Source organism: Candoia aspera, chromosome 2 (genome assembly GCF_035149785.1).
Source record: "Candoia aspera isolate rCanAsp1 chromosome 2, rCanAsp1.hap2, whole genome shotgun sequence".
Taxonomy (NCBI): domain Eukaryota; kingdom Metazoa; phylum Chordata; class Lepidosauria; order Squamata; family Boidae; genus Candoia; species Candoia aspera.
This window is the reverse complement of record NC_086154.1, coordinates 73,899,791-73,926,242: the sequence shown is the minus strand read 5'-3', so window position 1 is coordinate 73,926,242 and position 26,452 is coordinate 73,899,791. Positions and strand designations below refer to the sequence as shown.

The 26,452-nt window shown below is 37.0% G+C and overlaps 1 protein-coding gene across 3 annotated transcripts; it reads left to right on the top strand.

The window, feature by feature from the left end:
* Positions 1-25,253, top strand: CANX (calnexin). 3 transcript variants are annotated; one of them, XM_063292234.1, is made up of 15 exons: positions 1-119; positions 7,041-7,226; positions 7,874-7,947; positions 8,793-8,851; positions 9,575-9,716; positions 10,043-10,124; positions 10,590-10,782; positions 11,459-11,648; positions 13,919-14,032; positions 19,450-19,606; positions 20,409-20,624; positions 21,425-21,544; positions 21,657-21,792; positions 22,116-22,249; positions 23,103-25,253. In XM_063292234.1, exons 2-15 carry the CDS (start codon positions 7,044-7,046, stop codon positions 23,154-23,156), a joined length of 1,854 nt encoding a protein of 617 aa, XP_063148304.1. In that variant the 5' UTR covers positions 1-119; positions 7,041-7,043; the 3' UTR covers positions 23,157-25,253. The 3 variants fall into 3 exon arrangements, with proteins under 3 accessions (XP_063148304.1, XP_063148305.1, XP_063148303.1); XM_063292235.1 differs by having other exon boundaries at positions 18-114; XM_063292233.1 differs by lacking the exon at positions 1-119 and adding an exon at positions 142-414.
* Positions 25,254-26,452: the final 1,199 nt, after the last annotated feature.

Here is a 26,452-nt window from a genome sequence, read left to right as displayed (position 1 = left end):
GGGGCTTGCGTTACGGAGAGAAGAGGCGGGTGGGTGGCGGCAGCGTTCTGGAAGCGACCACGTGATAAGAGGCACTGGGGCCGCCTGGAGTTCTTTACCCGGTGGGGAGCGCGGGTAAGGTGAGTCGGGGCTCGCCCCTTCCCTGCCGTGCGCCGGAGGGGAGCACGGTGAGCGTCGGGCTGCTGCCGTTTCCCTGTCCTGCGCGGGGTCCCTGGGACTTGGAGCGGCCAAGGCGGGCATCTTGGCTGAGTGAGGGCGGCGGGTGAAAAAGCGCGAGGAAACGGCGAGTCGAGAACCCCTGGAGGGATTCCGAAGCTTAGGGTCTGAGCCGGTGGGGAAGGAGACGGGGGGTGACAGCCTAAGGCGTCAGACAGTTGCTGTGTTTGACCCGCGAGGCCTAAGCCGAGGAATCAGGTGAGGAGAGTCGTCCCCGTCGCTTCTCTTTCTTTCGCTCGACCGAGGAGAAACGGCGGGTTTTGGGTGCGGTGCGCAGGCCTCGTGGAGTTGGGAGGCAGGCAGCGAGGGCATAAGCATGCCCAAGGCAAGTCCTTAGTGCTCGGGTGTGTGGCCAGTGTGGCTCTGCTGGCGAGGACCACTCGCATGCAATGACTTAGCATTTGCGGCGTGGGTGTGTTATCACCTGCGAGGGCCCGGAGTTACGAATTGCTACTGTTAGGTCGAGGATTTGTCGCTGCAGGCTGAAGGGCCCTTTAAAGTGGCTTGTTGTGTGGCGGAGAAACCCTATAAAGTAAGGGGAGATCCAGACATACATAGCCGTGAAGTAGGTAGTTTTCCCTCATGTAAAAGAAGCCTTCCAGACCCGTTGCAGTCTAAAAACACGCGTAACTTCATACAGGAAGTTTGCTCTATCATGGGGAGAAAGGAGAATGAGTGAATTCGGCACAGGCTAGTTCGGAAAAGCGTGAACAGTGAAGGAGAGCATTTGAGTGAATAAAACGGATATTGGCACAGCGGGCTGTTGAATTATTCTGACGTATCCTTTATTGTTGATTTCGTGAAAATTGAATAATGTGGCATTATTTTAGTAGTGAAACTTCTAACCGTGCATTAAAAATGGGTTCTCTGTGCACGTGCAGTTCTGAGAAAAGTGGAAGGAAATATATGTGTGATTACTATTTAATATGAATTGGCCTTTGCCACTTAGAGCCCTTCATAATTTTCAGACAATACGAGTAAATCTAATTTTGAATTCGTAGTCCAGTATGTCTAGAGGGCGCCAGACTGAGAAAGATTGATCTAGAGATCAAGGCCATCATATAAGAACTGAAAAACCAGTATAATAATAAGATAGAAGGATATGGGCATCTGCTCCATTTTGGCTGATTTTAAAAAACTAAGCAGAGTTGGACATGGTTAGAGCTATAGTCTAATTAAAAAAAAACGAGCCAGTGCAATCACCATAGGTTGAGCTTAACTTGATGAAGTCTCTACTTTGAGTAAAATGATTCTGCAGGATAAAGGTTAACTGTAAATGCAGGATACAGGTGGTGTAATGAGGTGGCAAACCTTGAACTTCAAATAGGTAATGCTCACAAGAATGAGGAAATATTTCTCTGTGTATTTAAATATAACACCTTACTGAAAATCTGCAAGTCAAGCATGTAGCTTACTGAATTTGTCATTTTCCCTGTGTTGTGGTGTTTGTCTTAAGGTACAAACTCCTTTTTACATCAAGGATAAAAGTGATGTTTAAGTGCTGTAAGAACTCTTACAGAAATAAAAATACAGGAGTACTAATTATTAAGCAGTACATTTTGAGACAAAATTAAGGAAAAATTCTCAACAGTAAACCAGACTGCAGAAGAAGTCTGTATTCTTCATAGTACAGTAAGCATTTTATACCTTTCTTAGCTAGAGTGAAAATACTTTAATGTTTTTAAAATGGTGTTCTAATCTTTCATGGAATTATGCTGAATTGGAAATGACAGAACAATTAATTGAATATGAAATACCTTGGTGTTGCCTTAAATATGATTGGCAGCTTTTTAATTTGGTATAGAGAGCCAGTTTTGTATAGTGTTAAAACACTGGGCTAGAAACTGGGAGACTGTGAAGTCTAGTCCTGCCTTATGTACAAAGCCAGCTGGGTGATCTTGAGCCAGTCACACACTCTGAGCCCTAGGAAGAAGGCAATGGCAAGCCACTTCCAAAAATCCTTGCCAAGAAAACTGCAGGGACTTGTCCAGGCAGTCTCCAAGAAGCAGACACAATTAAATGGATTGAAAAAAAAACTGGTATAAGGTTTTGTAACTACTGGGTATTGTGTCCTAAAATTAGAGTGCTGTATGGAGAGTGACATGCAAAGCATTCCTACTCATGTTGAAAGAAAAATAAATTTCACTATAATCAGTGGGACTGACTATAAGTTAATGTGCTTAGATTGCAGTCCCACTCAAAATGGCAGTGTTCCTTAGAGACCAATATTACACACGACAGAAATGCTTTATTCTTTATAAGGTTAAAAAGTAAGGAAGAATTTCAGGAAAAGACATAATGAAAAATTTTGAATGTAAAATAATGACAAAAATATGAGATTTAACCACAATTAAAATTCTTACTCGGCATCCCATTGTAAAAGTGGGTTCTCCTAAGAATTACAGTTTTATTAGTATTATTGTTGGATAAATTTAATAGATATTTAGTAACTACAGTTTTTTCTATGAAGATGGTAGATGTATAAGACATTCAGAAAGACAATAGAAAGTAGCTTGCATTCAATGTTTTCCTGCAGCAGGAAATAATTTGGTTCAAATTATGCCTCTATCATGAACTTATGTCAACCTATATTTATGCATCAGATTAAGTCATAATACTGTTCTGTTTGCTTTTGGCTTAGCTCAATGTGTAAACCCAACTATTATAAACTATGCTTTATAGTTGCATGTCACACAAGCCCAGCAAGTTGTAACTTATGCAGCAAGCCATAGCTAATCCAAGCAGAAATTGCATACTACCATAGTGTGAACCATGCAAGTGTGACTTTAATCAAGTCTTCTGTTCCAAATTTCCATTCTTGCACGATGCAGGTAATATAGAACCATCTTATATACTTTTGATAAGAATTTATATAAAACACTGGCAAACCATTCTAGTGTGTTTATACTAATATAAATTAGTATCTATAGCACTTGAAAAACGGATAATAGTGCTGTTGGAAAAAGCTTAATATAATGGGGACAGATTGTTACGTATTTGCATTGCTTTTCATTCTTCATCATGATTTGATGTAATCTTTAATTTTGTTATATGAAAAAATGAATGATTCTAGCAAGAAAACATAGGCTAACCTTTTGGATATAATGGAAAGCTTATTTTTCTCTTTAAAGTTGATGTAACTGTAGATATGTTAATCAAAAGTATTAAAACCAATCCCAGTCTAATTCTGTTCTTTATCTGTATTTTTTCAGCTTCTGTTGCTCCTTTCCTCTTTCTTTTGTGGAAGATAAGGGTTACTATTCTGACTATACTGACTTTCAGTGAAGTAGTTCCAGTGGCAGCTGCTCTGCCAGATTAGAGGTTAGGACTCTAAAGGTCAAAGAAAATACAAAGGCTGGGGCTAGGTCTCTGCTATTCTAAAGAGCTTATGGCTCTGTACTGCATATGAGTAAAAAATAAAAATAAAGCACAGTACTTTCTGTATTCTCAATGGCGATACCCATTTTATGGGACACTCTTCTGGAAATACAAGTTTTTGCCTAGCTCTACAAGTGGTTCGAATACAGGCAAAAGCCACACTGTTCAGCAGGTGTTTGGCCCTTGGGTTAGGTAAAAGGTGCCATATTTATATATGTTTTTAATACATGGGGGTTGGGGGAGTTTGGATTTCGTTGTGCCCTGCTCAGAGTCCATGGGGTATTGTTAAATTAAAGAAAAAACACATTAACATGTAAGGAGCAAAGTGAACACTTTTACCTATTGGTTGAAGGGCATGTATCCCACAAGAACTTTTGCCTATTTTTTAAACAATCTTCTTTTGAATGGCTAAATTCTTCAAAGTAGATAATTTTCAGATACTTGTGTTTAGTAAACATTTAGCCACTATGCTTTTTAATAGAAAGGGAGGGTTAAAATGTTTAAGGGGAAATTAAATCATGACTGTAAAATGTAATGAAATAAGTGAAATAATTTTCGCATTCCATCAATTTTTTATTTAGAACGGCAGCTCTTAAATCTTAGCAAAAGTTCTTATAGGTAGGTACTGCTTGCTTCCTTGGCAGTCACAGTAAAAGTGCTACCTGTGCCTGCACGGATAACCAAAGGCAGTCTTCAGAGCAGTTGCATGAGCTTTCCAGGAGATTCAGAACTTTAATGCTTTAAGAAGTACTTGTTTATGCTAAAATGATCTGCAAAGCACTTCTTTTGAAAGACTTCCACAGGTCCTGTTAGCTGATACTTGCTAGCTTGGTCACCAGTAAGTTTGGATAATAGAGTTAGAATGTAAGGTAAAGGTAAATAATATAGGATTGTGCAGCACTTTAGCTTGGAAGGCTGAAAGGTGCTTTTGAGGATATGGTGGACATGAATGTAGCATCTCTCTGCAGCTGCTTAAATTAAGACATGCAATCACAGGAGAGAGATGGGCTGTTTTAAAGAGTTGCACGTAGGCATTACATTCAGACCTCTGCACAAACTAATGCACCTTATTGCTTTCAAGTCCAAAATGCGGCATAGTTGTACTAAATGTAAATATTCATTTGCTAAGAGACCCCCATCAGGTCTCCTTTGACTTGTACTTTTATTGTTTACCTTCTGGATTTCAACACCAAATGTGTTGAATTTGAGTTAAATTGAGTATGCTAATAGAATTCAAATGCAATCCTTCATTGTTAAAAAAAAATCCTCATTTCCCCCACTTTAAAAATAGGGTATATTTCTAGTATTGCAATTTAATGTATGTGAAAACAATTATGAATTCAATTCCAACAAGATTTCTCACTTTCCTGCTTCTGTATTGTCATGCTGAAGTAGTTTCTACTCTCCTATTTTTCACAGTTTCCATAACACAACATTACTCAGAACATTAATAATTTCCATAATATTTCTTTATTTCAATATATAATTATTGTGGTGAGATTACTATATACACAGATACGGAAAAATTTGACACTGTGCACTATGGAAGAATGGTTGGTGAAGTTGACAAGATTTTGCCAAAATGGATAGATTGACTTCTTTGATAGAGAAAAGACATTATCTACGTTTATTGGTGACTGGAAGCCTCTTACGGACTTAATGAAAAAAATGAACTTGTGATTTATGATTTTGATGATTAGATAGGATAGATTATAGAAAGAAGAGTAATACGTAACTTTAGAGAGAGGTTAAAATATATTCTTATAACTGCTGTGAAGAATTTTGAAAGCCACTTTACATCTTTTCTATTTTTCAACTTTTTTTCTTTTCTTGCACTTTTTTCTTTTTCTTTTTCTTTTTCTTCCTTTTTCTTTTTGCTTCCTTACTTTATATTTCTATTTTTATCTTCTTGATTAAAAGTTTCAATAAAAATTATACATAAAAATAATTCGCATAATATTTCTGTAAGTATTCTCAAAATAGGCAGTTATTGTGATCTTTTCAGGAGCTTTGCTCCATTAACATTTAAAACTGATATAATGAAGTAATAGTTACTGAAAACATTTAACTGCTTGGTAAAAATCCTATTAGCAATTTGCTAAAAGGAGCATTTCTGTCATTACATATTTTTAAAAATGGTTTGTGTATAAACAGTTTAGAAGAGAAGTGATGATGATGTAAAACTAAGCAGTACCTTCTTTTTTATTATTTAAATTTTATTTATTTAAAAAATTAAGGAATAAAAACAGCTAGATAAAAGAAAAAAGAAAAGACATAGTGGATGGAAAATAAAATATCAGAAAATAATCCGAATTTACATTTGTCATGAAATTTACAATTTTGACAATAAAGATGAGATTGCTGGACCTGTTGCAGGATCTTCTCTGTGTATGCAAATAATTGGTAACTTCCCTGAAATCGGTACTGTTTGTACATAAATTATAGAATCTGGTTTAAAGTATAGCAGGCAGTTGAATAGTATATAACAGCCTTTCTCAACTTTTTGACCCTGGAAGAACCCCTGAAATATTTTTCAGGCCTCAGGGAACCCCTGCCCATTCAGGCTCAAATATAGGCCAGAAGTTAAAAAAGTATTATATTTGTTTCATGTGTAGGCCTGTATAGATGCATTAACGGTGTTCTTAAACTAAAAATAAAGAAGGAAACTTACCTCTTTTATGTGAAGTTGCCTGAATTTGAAATAATTTTTTAAATAAATCGTCATCTCCCAGGGAACCCCTCGTGAGCTCTCATGGAGCCCTAGGGTTCCACGGAACCCTGGTTGAGAAACTGTGGTATATAATATCTGTGGGCATGTATTTTCAATCTTTCATACCTAGTTTTTTTTCCAAATTATATGTTACCTTCCATAAACAAATTTGAGATAGAGAAGGTAAAAATTCTGAAAAGGTTGAATACTATAAAATGTATCTGTTTCCAACACTTGTTAGCCTAGTATCTTGGGAAAACTTCCATGAGAGTATGAAAGCCATTCCCAGTATTTGATATTTGCTATAAAACTATAACTCAAGTAAAAACAGTCAGATCTCCTTTAGTTGAGGTCCAAAATTAAATATTATATGGTAAAGTAGCCACTTTTAAAGTTTGTTTCCTATTTTTCTTATATTCAGATGTTGGTGTCAATCCTTGTCTAGCAAAAATGGGTACCATGTACACATACAAGATGGTAGTATCAGTCCTAATTTGGTGTGTGAATTCTTTGTTACAGTAATCGCCATTAAAGCAACTATTCTTTGTTACAGTAATCGCCATTAAAGCAACTTACTGTACCCAGTCACAGTACATGTCCTATATTTTTAATGCCCTGGATTTAGGGTTACATAAGGCAAACACAAGATCTTGGAAATTATACTGCATCTTGAAATACAAACCTTGTTCCTTGACTTCATTGATAGACTTAACATTCTCTTCTCTCTTTGTCATAGACCATGAAGCGAAAGTGCTTGCTATTTGCAGTATTGTTAATAGTTGGAACTTCCAATCTCCTGGCACATGACAGTGATGATCATGATGATGATGATGATGTAATAGATATAGAAGATGACCTGGATAATGGTGTTGAAGAAGCTGATGAATTAAAGCATGAAACTAGTGCTCCTCCATTACCTAAGGTTTGATTAAATATTTTTTTTCCAGTGAAGAAGTTAAAAAAAAAAGTCATGCTTTTTAAAAACAGCTTTGTCTTGTAAAGCTGGATTTAATCCTGCAGTTTTTAGTATTTTTATATGAGATCTCATGAAGTTTTAAGTAACAGCATGCATAATTTGGGGTTTTCACATCAGATCAAATTACATAATACCGGGTGATTTTACAGGATGTTGTGCATTTAAAAGTTCTCTATCATGCGAGATTGCATGATAGTATCCATTCCTGAAAAGGCTGCTAACCTCTATTTTCAAACAAAAGGAACATCGACATTCCACTATCATTCAAAAGGTATGAGCATGCCTTCTGAATCATACATTTAAAGGTTGAGATGTAGTGTACATATGCTAATCCATACTGTAGCTTGGGTTTTGCTTTGAATGTTTTTAAAAACCACTCACTAAACATAACTTAGCTTGATGTGTAAATCCCAGGCTATGTTTTAGTAAACAGCTGTTCTGGTAATTCTGATGTTAACTCCTGATCATTCAACTTCCAAGTTTTGACATACAAACTAGGACTTTAAATTTTAATTGTGCTTGATCATAAACATAGTGAAAGGATTTAAAATACTCAGGCTATCAACTAACAAATACTAAATATCTGTCTTCAGGTTACCTATACAGCTCCCGTACCAACAGGAGAAGTTTATTTTGCTGAAAACTTTGATAAAGGAACTTTAGAAGGGTAAGCATTCATCTAAATAAATACTAGTAGATAAACAACAGAGAAGTTTGTTTTTAAAAATAGGTTTTTAAAAATCTTATGAAGTGCTCAAATCAATTCATAAATCAAGCAAAGATGAAATCAATGCACCTAAATTACCTGATATACAACACATCTGATAACAGTTGAGAAAAGTGAAGAATAACATAGAAAGATAGAAAAATGCATTCAAACATTTGGGGGAAGTCACTTGTTCAATAATATCTTCAATTGAGAGTGACCTTCCAGAGAGAACATTCCAAACCGCAGTAACTGAAATGGAAATGGCTGTTATGCATTCCTACCAACCTTTGTCATATTAAGCGTATAAATAATAAATCCAGTAAGTTATTTCTTAGCTATAAGAGATTGTAGTCTCTTTCAAGTAACTGGAGGAGTTGAAGTTTGGCAGTACGCATTTAATATGTTTTTAAATGTATTGATTGTAATGTCATGGAACCAGGTTATAGCCTTTTCTGCCATGGCACCTGTCCTCTAGAACATCATTCCCACTGAGGCAAGATTAGCCCTGATCCTATTGGCCTTCTGGAAATCTCTCAAACCATGCTTTTCCAGCAGGCTTGAGGATCCCATGGAAATAAGGAGCCTGGGAGTGGTTGTATTTTGTGTACAGTGTTGGCCCATTCTCCCACCGTCTGTCTTATATTAATGTTGAATTATTTTTAATTTATTTTTAGATTTGTTTTTAATTGTTTTATTGTACACTGCCCAGACTCAGGCTTGTGAGATGGGCACCTATATAAGAATGATAAACAAACTCTCCTTGTTCTGCAATGCTTTCATTAGAACCTTTTTGAAAATTTTAGGTGGGTTCTTTCTAAAGCTAAGAAGGATGATACAGATGATGAGATTGCCAAATATGATGGTGCGTATAACATCTTTCTCTTCATATAGGAAGTTTTATTTTATTGCAGCATGCTTTTTTCTATATAGAAAGAGTATTTTATTAAAGAGGATTATTCAGTCATAAAAGGCTCAACTTGCAACCTGTACAGCCCAGATACAAACTTATTTCCTTAGTGTAAGTTAGATCAGAGTCCTGTTAGAGCATTTAAACTTAGTGTAGATGTTTATTAGAAAAACTGTTGTCTGGACACTTCTCAAGGTGTTTGATTATGTACTTCTTTTGAGGTAGGATTTTTCCTAGCAAGACTATTTTTTATATAAAATTATACTATAAGTGATGGTCAATACAGTTTCAGAAAAAAATGCCATGACAGTAGAATAGGAGCATAATTTTTCACAAATATTTGTCCAGACAACAATTCCAACGATACCATGTTCGTTTTGCAAAAAGCAGTTATTTAGAAGAGGCAATGATGCCTAGTTCTTACATAAATTTATTGATATTCAGTGGCTTATAATATAAAAACCATAATGTTTGATATTATGATGAAACAGCTCCTGTCTGCAAGAGGCATTGCTGCTAAAGTCTTCTGAAGGAAAAAAAAGCAGCATTCAGTGCAACCACACTGTGATAATTGTAAATAGAGATTGAAGAATGTTGTGTTTGTATCATATCTGCATCATATTTGTTATGGAAACAGAAATAAAACAGCAAGGTTTTGATGTTGCCTTGTTTCTGTAGGCAAATGGGAAGTGCAGGAAATGAAGGATACTAAACTTCCTGGGGATAAAGGTCTTGTGTTGATTTCGCGGGCCAAACATCATGCAATTTCTGCCAAACTTAATAAGCCTTTTATCTTTGACACCAGGCCTCTCATTGTACAGTAAGTATGTCTTGCTGTCTTTTTCACTGAACCAGCAATATTGTACCCAATACATAAACAATAGACAAGGGTTTCACAGTGTAATTTAGTTTCTCGTTGCTGATACATGCATATCATTCCATAATTTTATATGATAGAATTGGAAATTGGAGGGTTGTATGTGTGTAATTGCTTGGAGACAAACCTAGGAAGGAATCAGAGCATATGAAAGGATGGAAGAATGCAAACCCAAAGTTTAGCTAATGTTAATGTAGTGGTGTGTGAAATCATTTCCAAGAGGTTTTTTTTTTTAAATGACAGTGTGACCTCTTGTGCTCCAAACTTAGGTATGAAGTCAACTTCCAAAATGGAATTGAATGTGGTGGTGCATATGTCAAACTGCTTACCAAATCTCACGAATTAAACTTGGTGAGTACTTTGAATTTGTTCTCTCCCTACTTTTGAGTTCCTAATGTTTATTTTGTTGGATTATGCTCTTGCAAATATCTTACTGCTTTAACAAGTTGATTGCTTGTCAGTTCACTGAACATTAAGGGCTGATTTCAGGTTTATCACAAATCCCATTATTTCAGCGGCCTCCTTTAGGTTACATGTGCAATCTTTGTGAAAGCTGCTAACAAATGAACACTTTTGTTTATTAGTTTGAATATCACTTTGGGCATTTGTGGCTTATTTTGCAGTAAAAAAAACCCCACAGGGTTCTTTTTTCTTTTGCTTTTTCCTCTTGTATTTAAATCTATTTGCAGAGAGGTGCTTGATAGGCTGAGTTAAGCTTAAATACTGTTAGGTGTCCAGTAGAGTATGAAATGGAACTTTTGTTAAAAGTTAATTTATATTTTATTTTGAAGGCTTGCCTATCTATATTTTTCATAGGACCAGTTCCATGATAAGACTCCATACACTATTATGTTTGGCCCAGACAAGTGTGGTGAAGATTACAAGTTGCACTTCATATTCCGCCACAAGAACCCAAAGACTGGCAAATATGAGGAGAAACATGCCAAGCGTCCTGAGGCAGATTTAAAGAATTTTTTTACTGATAAGAAGACACATCTCTATACTCTGGGTAAAGCAGCCACATATTTGGATATTTTTGTGGGTGAAATTATAATGTAGATAGTACTTAATGAAGGCAGGAAAGGGAGCATTTTCCACTATGGTATAGTAAGGAAGATGACCTTGACAGAAGTATGCAAACACTATTACCCAGACAAAAGGGGGTGAAACATTTTTTTAACTCCAGAGAAATTAATATTTGAAAGTGGCTCAGGCAGAGACCTCTCTGATTCACTGGAGTATAAGAAGGGGAAGGAGGTACAACACAGGCAAACTTGCAAAATTCTGTTGTTATAGCCCATCTCAATAAAGATAGTTTTAGCCTTCTTGAGTTGATTTCCTGGTCTGGTCTATCTAGTGGGGCTGACATATGTACTATATTGTAAAGAAAAACTTTTTTTATATTTCTATGATTCTCGCAAAAAACTATGGTAGAACAGTTTTTTTGTATGGAGAGCTAGGGGTTCTAATAGATTATATGAATTCCATGAAATTTTTGAGCAGTGTAGGAAACCCAAAATATTATTGCTTGCTTGAATTTGGATGAAGTATTTTTTTAAATGCTGTATTCTATTCACTACAACGATAGCTTCACGGTGCCATATGAATAAGAGGACAGTAGACTAAAAGAAGATAGGCTGTTTTGGAGCTCATCTTATTTTTATATTTCTGGATTTTTATCATAGTATTGAACCCAGACAACAGCTTTGAAATTCTGGTTGATCAAACTGTTGTAAACACTGGGAATCTACTGTCTGATATGACCCCCCCTGTGAATCCTCCACGTGAGATAGAGGACCCAAATGATCAGAAGCCAGAAGATTGGGATGAGAGAGCTAAGATTCCAGATCCAGATGCTGTTAAACCAGATGATTGGTGAGTACTTGTTGAAGGCCCTTTTGAAGTAGCATCTGTCTGATCTTGATTATTAAAGGACCAACGAAGGTGAGAGTGGAGTTCATTTTTTGTGGCATGATCCCATCTCTTCTAGAACAGCCTTCTATATAAATTATATTGTGGGAAGGGAGGCAATCCCAGTGGCATCTACATTGTGCTAATTGAGAGACCTGCTGGATGGCTCCATGTATCCCTTTTCTCAGGGAAACGAACTGAGCCCAGCTTTGTCCTTCGATCTGGGAAAGAAGTGGAGATTTTGCAGGATGAAAAAGTTTAAGTTTGTGATTTTACATTCTACCATGAATTTTATCATCAGCACTGTTGCACCTTCCATTTGTTCAGAGCATTCGCCAGCAAGCTGAGAATTTTCCAGGAATGTTCTTATATATGTTGCCTTGCAGTCCTTTCTATAGTGAGGGCAGAGGGAGTAAAAATATTGAGTGCTGAAGCTAGGAAGTCCCACCTGCCAACCCACTAACTCTTTGAATTCATTCATTCATTTAAATGTACAGGATGTGGCCACCAATTTTAAGCAAATAACTGTGGACAGCTCACAATACAAAATGATAAAAACAATATAAATACAGGTGTAAACAAACATAGTAAATACAGAATACGAAAGCCGAGGTACCTCACACATTATTTTCAATCACAGACTTAGCTATATCAGGCTGCGGGTTTTTACAGCCTTCAAGAAGGCCAACAGAGCCAGGGTCATCCAGATCTCCAGGAGGAGCCTGTTCCACAGGATAGGAGCTGCAAGAAATAAGGCATGTCTTCTTGTTCCTGCAAGATGGCACTGTTTCACTGAGGGAACCTGGAACATGCCCACTCTTTCTGATCTGACAGAATGGCAGAAATAATTGGAAAGAAACAGTCTCAGAAATAACTTGGTCCCGTGCCATATAGGGATTTAAAGGTGATAACCAGCCCTTTGAAGTGCACTTGGAAATCTACTGGAACCTAGTGCAGTCAGCTTCCCACAAGCAAAGTCAATGGGGAAGCCAGCAGGGAAGGTCACAAGTTGCTCCTGTAAGTTGCTCGCACTCCTGCGCCTTTTTCCCCTGAGGAACCTGGCTATGGTACCCACAGCACCACCCCAGCCCACGGTGGCCGCTTGCGCACCCTCCCCTACCTGGCAGCAGCCACTTGCCTACCTGCTGGCCTGCTTGTGAGCTACCTGGGACTTGCGACTTCCTGCCAGCTTCACCATTGACTTTGCTTGTTGGAAGGATTGCCATTGCTAAGTGATGATGTCATGTGACATCGTGCTTTATGACCACATTGCTTAGCAACAAAAATTCCAGTCCCAATTACTGTTGTTAAGGGAAGACTATAATGTATCCATTTACAGTCATTGGAGATGAAGGGTTTGCAAGTGAGGAAACAGGCACACAATGGGGAATACACATTGAGAGGAATGTGCTAGCACTGGCTGTTTGCCAGGTGTGTTCTCTGCTGCTGCTTAGGAGGCAAACAAAGCCTTCAGTGTAAAACCTATTAAGGTCTGGTCAGTTTCAGGTAGCTGCACAAGCTGGCCAGGTTCTACAGGTAGTCCTCACTTAACAGTCCAAATTGGGACCAGCAGCTCAACCACTAAGTGAAGTGGTTGCTAAGTGGGAAATCACATGACCATGCTTTCCTGCTGGAAAGAGATAAGATTAGTCAGTTTCACACCTTCAGCTGTTGTTTGCCTCCTAACCATTCCCCCACCCTCTGGAATGGTCAAGTGCCTGTTTACAGTCTTGTACACACTGAAAGCAGTGCAATCACGCCGGCAGCCCAGATTTTATAGCATTGTCATATGGTCGGTAAGCAAGGACTACCTGTAATCAACTAATTAAGGTCACAGAGCTGAGCTTTTTGACTTGTGGTTAGCACTTTTTAGGGAAGCCCTGTGCTGTAGAGAAAAGCTGCTCAGGAAGAGAAGGCTTGCTTAAGCAATCTCTCCACTGTGTGGGGGGAGGGGGCAAGAAAAAAGCCAAGTCTGGCACAGAGGGCCTTTATTCTTAATACCATTAATTGTATTGTTGGAAAGGAAATCTCTTGCTCACCACAGCAGGCAGATAACTTGTGTCCTGTCAGTCTCAGCCAATGGATAGTGTTTATGAGAATTGTAATATCAGACACTGAAGCCATCGTATTTGAAAAAGCTAGTATTCTAGTTTCAAACCACAAAATACATAAATAATGTTCGTGTTAAATTGTAAATGAAATAATATAATTTTGATTGTGTTAAATTTTTATAGGGATGAGGATGCTCCTGCTAAAATTCCAGATGAAGATGCTGTGAAACCAGAAGGTTGGTTGGATGACGAGCCAGAATATGTAGCTGATCCTGATGCAGAAAAACCAGAGGATTGGTAAGTTAATACTGGTTCCACAGTGTATTCAGTTTTAGGCTATGGTCGTAACTATACTGGTCAACTGTAGTTTTTTTTAAGCAATGCAAGATATTATTGTAAGATATCACAAAATCTCTGCCATAGTAACACATACTGTTGTATCCTTTGATTAGTAGAAAATACTGCCTTTTCTAAACTGGATAGATCACACATTTCCAACAACTATTTCTTGACATCTGGAATAATACCACTTTTCCAATTTCTTAATATAATTCTCTTAACCCCCCCCCCCGCCCCCGCTGGATACAACCATAATGCCTGATAAATAGTCAAACTCCAAAGCTGTGGTATATAATTAAACATTAGGTTAACATCTTTAACCTGTAAAGATTTTTCCCATAAATATGCTTATATACATTAATACATCATCCCAAAAAGATACTACATGATCATATTATATGGGTCAGTGAGCCCTAATTTTTTTTTCTTATACCTCCAGCACAAAAAAATCTGATGTCCATTCTTTCAGATGCACCCTAAATATAACATTTTGATGAACCAACCTTAATCTCAAATCTGTAGATACCAGTTCAAAGTTTTTAAGGACATGAAGCCATTGACGGGGCTTTATTAGAAATTCCAGTTGTTTAGTCCGTGTTTGAAATATCCCAGAAATGTCCACTTTAAAAATATTCTTGAGCTTTTGGTAGAGATACGTTAAAGGTTTTAATTCTGTCATGGATTCCATCAAATAAGAAAGCCAGGTCTTCAAGTTCTTCCAGAAGGCCGGGAGCAAATGGGCCTGCCTCAGCTCTAGGTGCAGAGTGTTCCAGAGGGCGGGAGCAACTGCAGAGAAGGCCCGCTTCCTGGACCCCACCAAATGAAATTCTCCTACCAACGGGATCCATAGCATGCCTCTCTGCATGATCGTGTGGGACAGGTCGATGTCATGGGGATGATACAGTCCCTCAGGTAACCTGGCCCCATGCCATGTAGGGCTTTAAAGGTCATAACCAACACCTTGAATTGGACCTGGAAGCAAACTGGCACCCAGTGTAGCTTGTGCAGCAGTGGTGTCACATGTGCCGATCTTGGGACACCAATAATTGCCTGCACAGCCGCATTCTGAACCAGCTGAAGCTTCCGGATACTCTTCAAGGGTAGCCCCATGTAGAGGGCATTGCAGTAGTCTATGTGGGAGATGACCAGGGCATGAGTGATTGTTTGGACGGCCTCTCGATCCAGGAAAGGGCGTAACTGGCGCACAGCACGAAGTTGCGCAAAGGCCCTTCTGGCCACAACTGCCACCTGCTCTTTGAGCAGGAGTCGTGAATCCAGAAGAACCCCCGATTCTGCACTGGGTCTGAGTGGGGCAGTGCCACCCATTCAGAACTAAAGACGACAACTTCCCAGATACAGAGGAGCCATCGACCCACAGCCACTCTGTCTTACCAGGGTTTAGCTGAAGCCTGTTGTTCCCCATCCAGACCCCCACAGCCCATATACATATACGTATACATATTAAGCCTTAGATTTGATACTCATTTGAATATTAGTTTGTACAATTGCTAGTAGGAGGAGTGCAGTGTTATATTCATCTGCAATGAATTGATTATTGAAATAAAGGATGAGTTTATTTTAAAAAACAAGCTACAGGTTTACTAGCTAACGGGGAGGCAGTTAAATGTATTTTTACAGCAAAATTTTGTATTTCTTTTGTCCATATATTAAGCACAAGTTCTAGTTTGGGAGAATGACAATCAAATATAAGAAAGCCTAGTAACTTGAGTAGCTTGTAAAATTGCCTAGAGCTCATTACTTAATCTAGATATTATGATCGAACATCATGAACGTCTTTGGAATGTATATATAAATTGTTCTTGGAAAACAGCCAGTATTTACTGTATGTAGGTCTAGAAATGACACTGATGGTCAAATTAGAGGTAAATATATTTTGAACTATTATGTATCTAAACTGATGAGTTAGCAGATAAAGAAATATCAAATCAGTATTACAAAAATGTTTTGTATATAAGTTAAATGATATGGCTAGTGAGATGAAGTCTAAGATGCATACTATATTCCCTTTCCCTAGTATTCCCTTTTGAGGTAAGCATCATTGTGTAGAACATGTAAAATAAATTGTAGTAAGTCAAAATATAAAATTAAAAGTATGAGAAAGAAAAGGAAAGATAGCTAAGCTAATTTACATCAACACTATTTAATATACCTCTCCATATCATTCTGTGATTTTAAATGATCTTTCCTTAGACTGCATCCATATATATACTGCTTCATATATTATGTTTTTTGTTTGTTTAGCTTCTCACTTTTCTTGCAGGATCTCTACTCCCTTCAACCATGATTTTTTTTGTCTTCCTTTCAACCCATTCATTCTTTGTTCATATATTTGTTTTGCAATTTCATGCTCATTCTGATCTCTGTATGAGCAAACTAGTTCAGTGTACTTATTTTATATTAGTATCTTACTAGTATCACCCATCTATTCTTGGCCGTATCTCTTCTTGTTTTGCCACGCAAGCTTATTAAGTAACCCATTTCCATTATGTTCAAGGTATGTTTGTATTTTGCTTGACATACTCAACTCTCCCACTTCATATGACAAAATGGGCAGAAGGACACCCTCATACATAGACATTTTCACTTCAGCAAATATTTATTCCTTGCAACAAACCATATACTGCCTACTACCTACCAGAATTTGCATGCCTTAAAATTTTTCCATCTTTTTTTCCATCCTATAGTAAATATTCTGTAACAAGGTATACAAATTCAACTACTTAGCTGTAGTTCTTGGCCATTACATGTACATTGAGATTGTGTTATACAATATAATATTTGCTGTAAATCATTCAAGTTCCCCACAAAAAAGTGGTATCATCTGCATGCGAAAGAATATGGACATTCATGCCCAAAATCAACATATGTAATGATATTATCATAATGATATCATTAATACATTAAACAACCAAGGAGACACCAGACATCCTTGTCTTACTTCTTCCTCAATGCTGATACTTTTGATAAACATTCTGTTTATTCTCAAACATGTTTTACTTCTGTTATGTACTAGTCTCATTTCAGTCAGCAGAAATGATATTTAGTGGTGGCACTTGGGGTTACATAAGTCATGGAAACAACCAACAATGAGTATTGCGTATTGCCTCCTGGCACTTACTGCATTAAGAGAGGTTTTTTTTTAAACAAAACCTTTTCCTAAGATAATTCTTTGGTAATGCTAATGGACTTACTTGACTGCTCAGTAGGTAAAGCTGGTCTGAGTAATACTGAAAATGTTTGTATGTTAAATTAGATTTTTGCTATAATTTCTTTCTTCCAAACCTAAAATCAATAAAATGTTGGTTTTCTCATTACAGTTATATAAGCAGTCACAAATAACTGTAAAAGAACATCCAAGGTTCTACTGTTCTTTTTTTCCCTAGCTAAAATTAGTGTTCATGGATGATATTAGAGCTTCATATGAGTCTGAGTGGGCAAATAACATCAAAGTGGGGTGCTTGTTTCCTTTATTTCATACATTATGTAACTTCTTAACTTTTATCTAATGCGTATGCCCCAATGCAAAAAAGTCATTACCTTCCCAGTTCAGTTGGACCAGCCAGGTCCTATGTAAATCTCAAAAACTTTGGCTCTCGCTACACAGATTCTAGAGGTATGTTATGTTGTACTCTAAAGAAATGACTGAAGTTATTGGTAAGAAACTCATTGATGCATTTCAGTCTGGAAAAGTTTATAAAACCATTTCTAAAGCTGTAGAGGTCCACAAATCCACAGCTAGAGACAGGTCTGAAGAGGAGACTATTTAGGACAATAATGAATGTTCCGAAGAGTCCTGTTCTAGACTGAGCAGTCCCTCAGTAGCAAGTTGCATCTGATTTAATGATGGGATTGTAATTCAAACAACTAAGAAGTCAAATAGAATGCATGGCTGAGCAGTTGCACGCAAACTGTATTGAGGGGAGGTGAGATCTTGTCTCATAGCATAGCACCTGCAGTGCCAATATGGGTTGAAACTTGAGTGTTTAGGGGTCCAGAGCCGGAAGTCCTCAGAGTCTAGTCCAGAATCATAACCGTAAAAGGTAAGATGCAGGGCATGCTGGTTCAGGAAAATAGGATGAGGCATTGGCATAGCAATGAGAGAGGCCTGTGTCAGTTTATGATTCTAATGCCAAAGAGGTCCACAGGCCCAGAGTCCAAGTGTAGAATGAGAACACCAGAAGCAGGGAGAATTGTTTGGAACAAGAGTATGATCCTGGAGGCTGCTCTTAAGTAGCCCCAGCTACAAGTACGGCTTTGTTAGAAATACTGTCATCCTTCCTTCTTGAATAGCCAGGCTTGTCCTGGAGATAGGCACCTTACCAGGAGCTGGTCCCTCATGATCTTTGCGTGCCCACACCTTCACCTCGTTGTCTCTCAGGTCTGCTTCAGGCAATTGATTGTCTGCCTGCTCCTGAGGCTGACAGCTTGTCAGATCAGGCCCTTCAGCCTATGACTCAGGAGTCAGAGTAGACCATGATCAGAGCGTCCTACAGGAGAATATTAGGTCGTTTATCATCAGTTGAAGTGCAGATATTTTATACAGCAAGACTACTATCTTAAGCATATACGCACAAATTTATAAGAGAACAAAAAACAACAGATGTGGTGGTTTGAAATGACCAAAGTCAGCACCTAAATTTCAGAAATTTTATGGCATAACCTGAAATGAATAGTTTGTGCTTGAAGACTCTCAAATGTTTCTGAGTTGAAGCAATTTACTAGGAAAGAATGGACCGAAGCTAGTACATAGCAACATGAGCGACTAATCACCAATTACAGGAAGATATTGCAATTGTTGCAAGTGAAGCTGATGCAGACAGTTACTATATGTAAGGGGGCAATAATTTTTTCATACTGATATATCATATGATGGATGACTTAGTTTATGAAATAAATCAAACAAGCACCTAACTTTCATATTATTTGTTGACACAGATTTTCTCTTACATTTCAGTAGCACCCATGAAGTTCTGGTAACAGTCAGCAGCAGAGATACACAAAATTCAGATCTACAAAAATTGAACGGGCAAATACTTCCTTGTAGAACAATAGGTCAATCTCAATTGAATTTCAACTGCATATTATAGCCAAAGTTCCTCGCTGATCATGTGCAAATAAATGGAAATAGTCTGTACAGTAGTAGTAAATTATTTTACTTGATAATTTTTCAGTGACGGTGTTTATTTTACTAACTTAAATAAAATTGTAATATTTCGATACTGTAATTTATACTGTATTTTTATACTGGATTAATCACCATAGGTTTAATTGCTGTTGATGATTGTTTCTCTCCCATGCACATACTTTGTATCTAACTCTGAAAAAAAGTCCTAAAGCAGAGGTTCATGTTTCAGGGATGAAGATATGGATGGAGAGTGGGAGGCACCCCAGATTGCAAACCCCAAATGTGAATCAGCTCCTGGCTGTGGTACCTGGCAACGACCCACAATTGGCAATCCAAACTATCAAGGCAAATGGAAGCCTACTTTGATTGACAACCCCAACTATCAGGTATGTTATTTTAAAGCTCCCTCTCAAGGAATGTTTCTTTATCCGTTCGCTCAGGTTAAACTAGGTATATTTCCAGGGCATTATGCAGAACTAAAATACCATGCTTTTTGGAAGACAGTTGAGTGCTTTATTTATAGAGAGCAAGCCTGTGAAATTACCTCTACATCAAAAAGCAAAAATAGTTTTGTGGCATCTTAAAAGTTACTACGGCATAAACTTAAAAGACTACTTCATCGGACAGGTGAAATACTGCTCTCAGATGTAGTATGTTCACTCATATGGCTTGGAAGTTATGAGGTCATAGGGAAGGTAAATGGAAGAAATATAAGCAGGAACCATTCTGCTGTTGAATGTATGCATAGAAAGCATAATATTTCTTCACGAGCAGCAAGGTGACAACAGAATCAGTGTACCAATAGTGAGATTATTAACAGTTACAGGGAAAATGATTTCTTTGTCTCCATTAAGATTCAGATGTAACTTCTCAATGAATTGTAATTAATAGTATGTAAAGTGTGACAAGACTGTCTTTGATGCTGCAGAGAATAACATAACTACTTCTGTAGAAGCTGTCTTATACGGCAGTAGACTATGGGTCTATTTTGTCAATGTCTGCTCAGGCAGTATCTCCCCCAAGATCTTCACAGTATGTTTTACAGCCTTGCCTTTTGATAATGATTTAATTGGAATTTAAATTTCTATTAGTCTGTTCAGTTCAAATATATCTGAAGTATTAATTAAAATGTCTGAAGTGTTAATTAAAACTTGTAGAATTGATTCAGTGTGTCTATGTATTATTTAGGGCATCTGGAAGCCAAGGAAGATTCCAAACCCAGACTTCTTTGAAGACGTACAGCCATTCAAAATGACCCCCTTTAATGCTGTGGGGCTTGAATTATGGTCTATGACTTCTGATATATTCTTTGATAATTTCATAATCTGTACTGACCGAGCAGTGGCAGACGACTGGGGTAATGATGGATGGGGTCTGAAGAAGGCAGCTGATGGTGCTGCTGAGGTGAGAAAGAAAACTTTAATTTTCTTCTAACAGTGCAGCATAAAATAGAATTCAGAAATGGCCTTTTCTGTTCTATTAAACAGGTTGATTTGTGTTTTTCTCTTTGAGAAGAGAGAACAGAACTTTGTGGCAAATAGAAACACACTGTAAGCTGCAGCCTATTTATTAATGATGTATGAGTTGGTGGGTTAACTTATTTTAATTTTTCACTACTATTTAATGTATTAGGTTAAGTGACTCTGCCATTTGTTCAGATAAAGTACTAGTAAATAGTAAATATTAGGATCAAAAGTCTTTTCTTCCAAGCTTAAGACAGAAGGAAGCTGTACCTTATCAGGTGAAACCAGCTGGTCCGTTTGGCCAATTGATTCAACTGGCCAAGATCTTCAGACCTGAATTCCTCAGTCAGGATGCTCTAGCACTCTTTCCATTAGGTAACTTCAAGAGATTCTAAATGGTGAGATAACTCTTGCCAAATACATGTTCTTAATCTTCTTGAAAAGCCCTTAAATTGCTCTCATAGATTAGTTACAGCACTGCTGAAACTGTTGCAGCAATTAAAATTTGGAAATGTTGGTAGTAAAGAGATTTAGAAATTACCTTAATCAGTTTAAATATTTAATACAAGTGCTTCCGTATAAATATATTAATTGTAATTTAAATATTTGAGACAGTGCTATAAACATTTTGGTAGATATTTATGTTACTAGTTGAGAGGGAGACTTATATCTCTCTGGCAGCTATATTGTTTGCTATGTCTGATGAATATGCATATCTTTATATTTTCATTTATCTTCTAGCCTGGTGTTGTGGGTCAAATGATGGCTGCTGCTGAAGAACGTCCCTGGCTTTGGATAGTATATATCCTGACAGTGGCTCTGCCTGTTTTTCTTGTTGTTCTTTTCTGCTGTTCTGGAAAGGTGTGTACTATGGAGGTAGTTGATTTTTAAAGTTTTGTTTGATAAACTGAGAAAGAAAGTGGACCATCTTAGAAGAACTGACCTGCAAAACTCCTTCAACATCTTATTTCAGACAAAACAACCAAGTGCTGCAGAGTACAAAAAGACAGATGCTCCTCAACCAGATGTAAATGAAGAAGAGAAGGTGGAGGAGAAAGACAAAGGGGAAGAGGAAGAGGAAGAGGAAGAATCAAATGAAACAAAGCCTGGTAGGTAAAAGAGTCAGCAGCCTGGAAATCACTAAAAGTGTTTTGGAAAATTGCCTGTCCTCACAAAGTGGAACCTTAATGTCTGAGAAAGGGAAGATGAATATTGCAGTACAGTGAAACCTCAATTTTAACATATCCGTTGGGGGAGAAGTTGTTGGCTATTCCCAGTTGTCTGTTATACTGTTATATTGTTATTACTCAAATGTCATGCAAATTACATAAAATGATATAAACACAAGAGGAATTTTGTCTGTTGCATTGCGTTCTGCAAAATTGACACTTTTACTGTAAACAAAATTGATACCTTGTAAAACTTTGTTTAGAAGAGAAGCCCAGGAATGATGGAGATACAGAAAATATGAGCCAAGAGGAAGAGGTGGAGGAGGAAGAGGAGGAGGAGGAGGAGGAGGTGGAGGTGGAAATGGAAGAGGAAGAAGATAGCAAAGTCATTACAGAGGCAAGTATTTAATTACAAAACTTGGTGTGACAGAAATACTAATCCTAGACATTATGCAGTTACTGTTTTCAATAAGCCTACCTTGTAACTCATTGCCTCCTAAATCTTTAACCACAACTTCTTCACGATTCATGGGAGTCAGGGGAGGCAACAAAAAGTATGCTATGATGTTGCAACATAAGCCATATGATTTATGTACTAACATCACACATTGGGATGCAAATTTGTTAGGGCAGGATTAGCATTTTGTTATTTTTTTCAACGATGTGACCTGCAGGGTTCTGGGTCCCTACATGCATTATTTGCATGCTGAAGTGTTATTCAAGTGATATTCAAGTCTACAAAATTTTGAAAGCCAGTACAGCCATGGTTTTTTAAAGGAATTTATTTATTTATTTGAGTTTTAGGCTACTTGGAGAAGTTCATTCCCATATGCAAGTATTTGGTGTTTTTTGAAGTATACATTGTTGCCATGAATGTCAAACGTTAAAAATATTAAATCTTACTGTTTTGTAGTAGCATTTACAAAAATAAGCCTGAACCATTCTTGATGTTTCTGTTACCCTGATATGTATATTAGAAATGAAACATTTGTATTGTTACAATATTGAAAAAAGTATGCATGTGGGATAACAGCTAAATCTGATTGACTTGGCAGCCAAAAAGTCAGGCTTAGAGTTTTAAGAAGTAGCTTATCCTTGTTCAGTGCCAACAGCTGTTTAAAAAAAAAAGCAAACTCCGTTGCCTGATGTGTCAGATCACAGCAAATTACCTTTGAAAACATCCTCTTTTATTTTTAAAGCTAAACATCTGAATGTAACTGGGTTATTTATATATTCTTTTACATTTGTAGGAGGAAGAAACTGTGAATAGGTCTCCCAGGAATAGAAAACCAAGAAGAGATTGAAATATCCTAAAAACTTAATCTGATGAATTTTTCTGATATGGTTTTGGGAGAGGACCGTGGATACCTTTTTGCTGAAACTCAAAAACCCTCAAAATTCACCATCCATAGGTTCCTGTCAAATACTCTCCAGTGAAAAGTGTTTAGCAGTCAAATATTTGCAATTGTGTTTCTAAATAGAATATTCCTGTAGAAAAAGAATGCATTTAACACAACCCAGCTATGAATTTCTGGAATGTTACAAAAACTAACATTTTTATTTCGTTTTTAAATAGATGATAGAATTACCAGTCTCAAAACTTTGGCTTAAATTAATGTATTAATATATCAATGGAAGTGAAGAGCAAACCTTAGGGAAAATGCCAGATACAAAGTTCTCAGAAGTCTTTTCTTTCTTACAAAGATGGAAATTCTTATACAACTCTTATTTCTCATAGTTTGATCATGTTAAATGTAGGATGAAGTTAAGATCCATTTGAAGAAATCAAGTGCTCAAACTTTCTTATTGATGAAAAGCATGTGGCCATGAAATACTCATATTGGTCATGGGTACAGCTCAGTTAAAACAGTGTTCACAATTAGTCTGAATTTAGGAGCAGATTCTAGTTAGGGTACTATGAGACAGGATTGTCTTGTTCCTTTAGGTTTTGAACTTTTTCTCAATTTGAAATTTGCTTTCAGTTTTGGCATTTCCACCTCCCCCCCCCAGTTTCTTTAAACTCTTTCTTCCTGTTCCAGCTGTTGCTTCTCCTGTACAGTTTATTCAGATGCAGCTTAGCTGCTAGAGAATACACACGCTTAGCTCACTGTTAAAATTGTGTTTCTTATTCTCAGAAGGCAGAATTACTTATTTCTGGGTCCAAACATTGTGAACAGAACAGTGTTGCTAACTTTCTTACTGTTGCCATCTTATGTACATTTATGCACAGGAGAAAAGGCATAGGCAAGCAGGTCTTTCAAGTTTTATTTGTGCTGAAAGCAGATGTCAGTATTTGTGGCTGAGGAATAAGCATGTGAAAACTTGGCATATGTAACATTTTGAATCTCAGTGCTCTTCATGTATCAAAAAATGTTGTGAATCTAGGGGGTTCCAAATGAATAAATTTTTTTAAAAAATACATTGCATTTGAGTATCCAGCTATTCAGAAATCTTATGCAGAATACAGAGTGTTTACTTAAGAAAAGCAAAATCCACTACATTGTATTGAAGTGCATGATGGAGGAAGGGGAAGAATAAATGTTTTGCTACCTGTTGTCCTTTGTTTAAGTATAATGCACTAAATTAAAACACTCCAGTTTCTACTTGGTGGGTAAGAATTTTTCAGAGTCACTAAGCTTTTATAGTTCTGTTCAGATATTCAAATATAAACTTAGGTGCATAGCTTTTTCAAAACAAGGCTAACATTTCTTTTGTCAGTTATTTTGCTTTGAGAACCCTCAGTTCTGTGATTTTTCCAAAACAGAACTATCCTCATTCGAAACTACAGTGCTTGCAGCCTTTGCAGCATTCCAGCATCAAGTGAGCAAACATCTACTTCTGCCAGTTTTCTTTGTTTTCCCCTTGTGCCCTACAGAGGGCTCCATAAACCCAGCGTCCATTCCACTGGTAGATCCAATTTGATACAGTCAGTGGCTTGCTTGCTTGCTTTCAGTTGTCTAGGCAAGATGTTTAAATGAAAGTATCGCCCACAGCTGCTGCTCCTATTTTCTTCTACATAGTTGACTTGCAGTGGCTATTTAATACTAGTACTGATTTTAGTGTACTTGAGTTAGTGTCTTTTGAACAACATATTCACATTTTGTGAAACGTGTACTCCTTTCTCCAGGATACTGGGAAGAATGAATCTGGCACCCATAAAACCTCTTCAGAATACCCCCATTTGCATGTTTTGGCCCTTGTTCATGTTAGTGAAAATTGAGAAGGCGCTACAGTACATTTTTACAGTCATTGCTTGAATGTAATGCCCAGTGTCTACCTGTGAAGCCTTATTAAGATTACTTAATACTGGGAGAAGATTGTCACCTGCTATTTAAGAATAATAAAGTAAGAATTTAACATAAGTCATTTGTAATTCCCAAATAATTTGGGGTGCTGAATTGGTAATGTAATGGATGGTTTAAAAAGAAAAGTATGGAAGATAATTGTGATGCAGGAAATCTTTTACACTGACATAGTTGAATTGCTGGTTGGAAAGAAATAGACTTATAGTAGACTTTTAGGAAATACTCAAAAAATAATTTGAGTAAGATATTTGACTACATACTTTTTGGAAAATAAAGTGCATTCTAGCCATTTCAAATCAGCCCTAGTTCATATGTTACATATTAAGATAATAGAGACTTTAAAGCAAGATAAAGATCTTAATTGAACATGTGTTCTGTCTTAGGATACTTACACTGCAAACTTGCAAAGGTAAAATATGTTAGTCTCTTGTCAGTTATGGTTGACAGGAGAGTTGTACATGATAAACCATGAATGGTAAAGCCTATCCTGGATCTCCAGAGTCTGGCCCCACTTAGCCTGTGGCAGTAAATATGGTGCTAAGAACACATTTCTTTGCACCCCTTTGCCTTCTCTATTATAGTTTTCTAAATGCCAGTATTGCTTCATGCAAGTTTCAAATGCAAATCCTCAAGTGTTGGGAAACAAGATTGTGACTCAAGTCCTGACTGTTATAAAAATCTGAAGATGCAGTATGCATATAAATATATTGGTTAAGTTATAAACAAATGTAAGCTTACTTGATTAATAAAGAAACATAAATCACTATTTTTCTACTGTCTAGTCTGCAATATGTTTTTTTTTTAAAAAAGGCCTTCACAATCCAAAGGCAGAAGGGTTGATAGATCTTCCTTCAGAACTGTAACTACTCTGTTGTGGAAAAACTGAACAATATCCAAAATGCATAGTGATTAAATTGTCTGAATTCTGTTTTAAATGTACTACTTAAAATATTTTTAATCAGGATTGTTAAAAGTGGAAATTTAAAAGGTATGAATAACACCATATTGAGGTAGTGGTTCTAAATCGGTTTCATAGTGAGCAACTTGCTTTTAGAAACCTGAGCTGAAATGTGTTAATTTTTCTGAGGTTATCATCAAAGTACATCTCACTGTTTATGACCTTGTTTTAGTATAAGACAACATGCACAATTTCAATATGAAAATTGACTACCATAGAAAGTACTTTAATTATACATAGTTAATACAGATTTGATTTATACAGCACATTTTTCTAAGACATGAACCATTAATAGAAGAATTGGAATGACCAGAGGTGAGTAACCTTTATGTTTCAA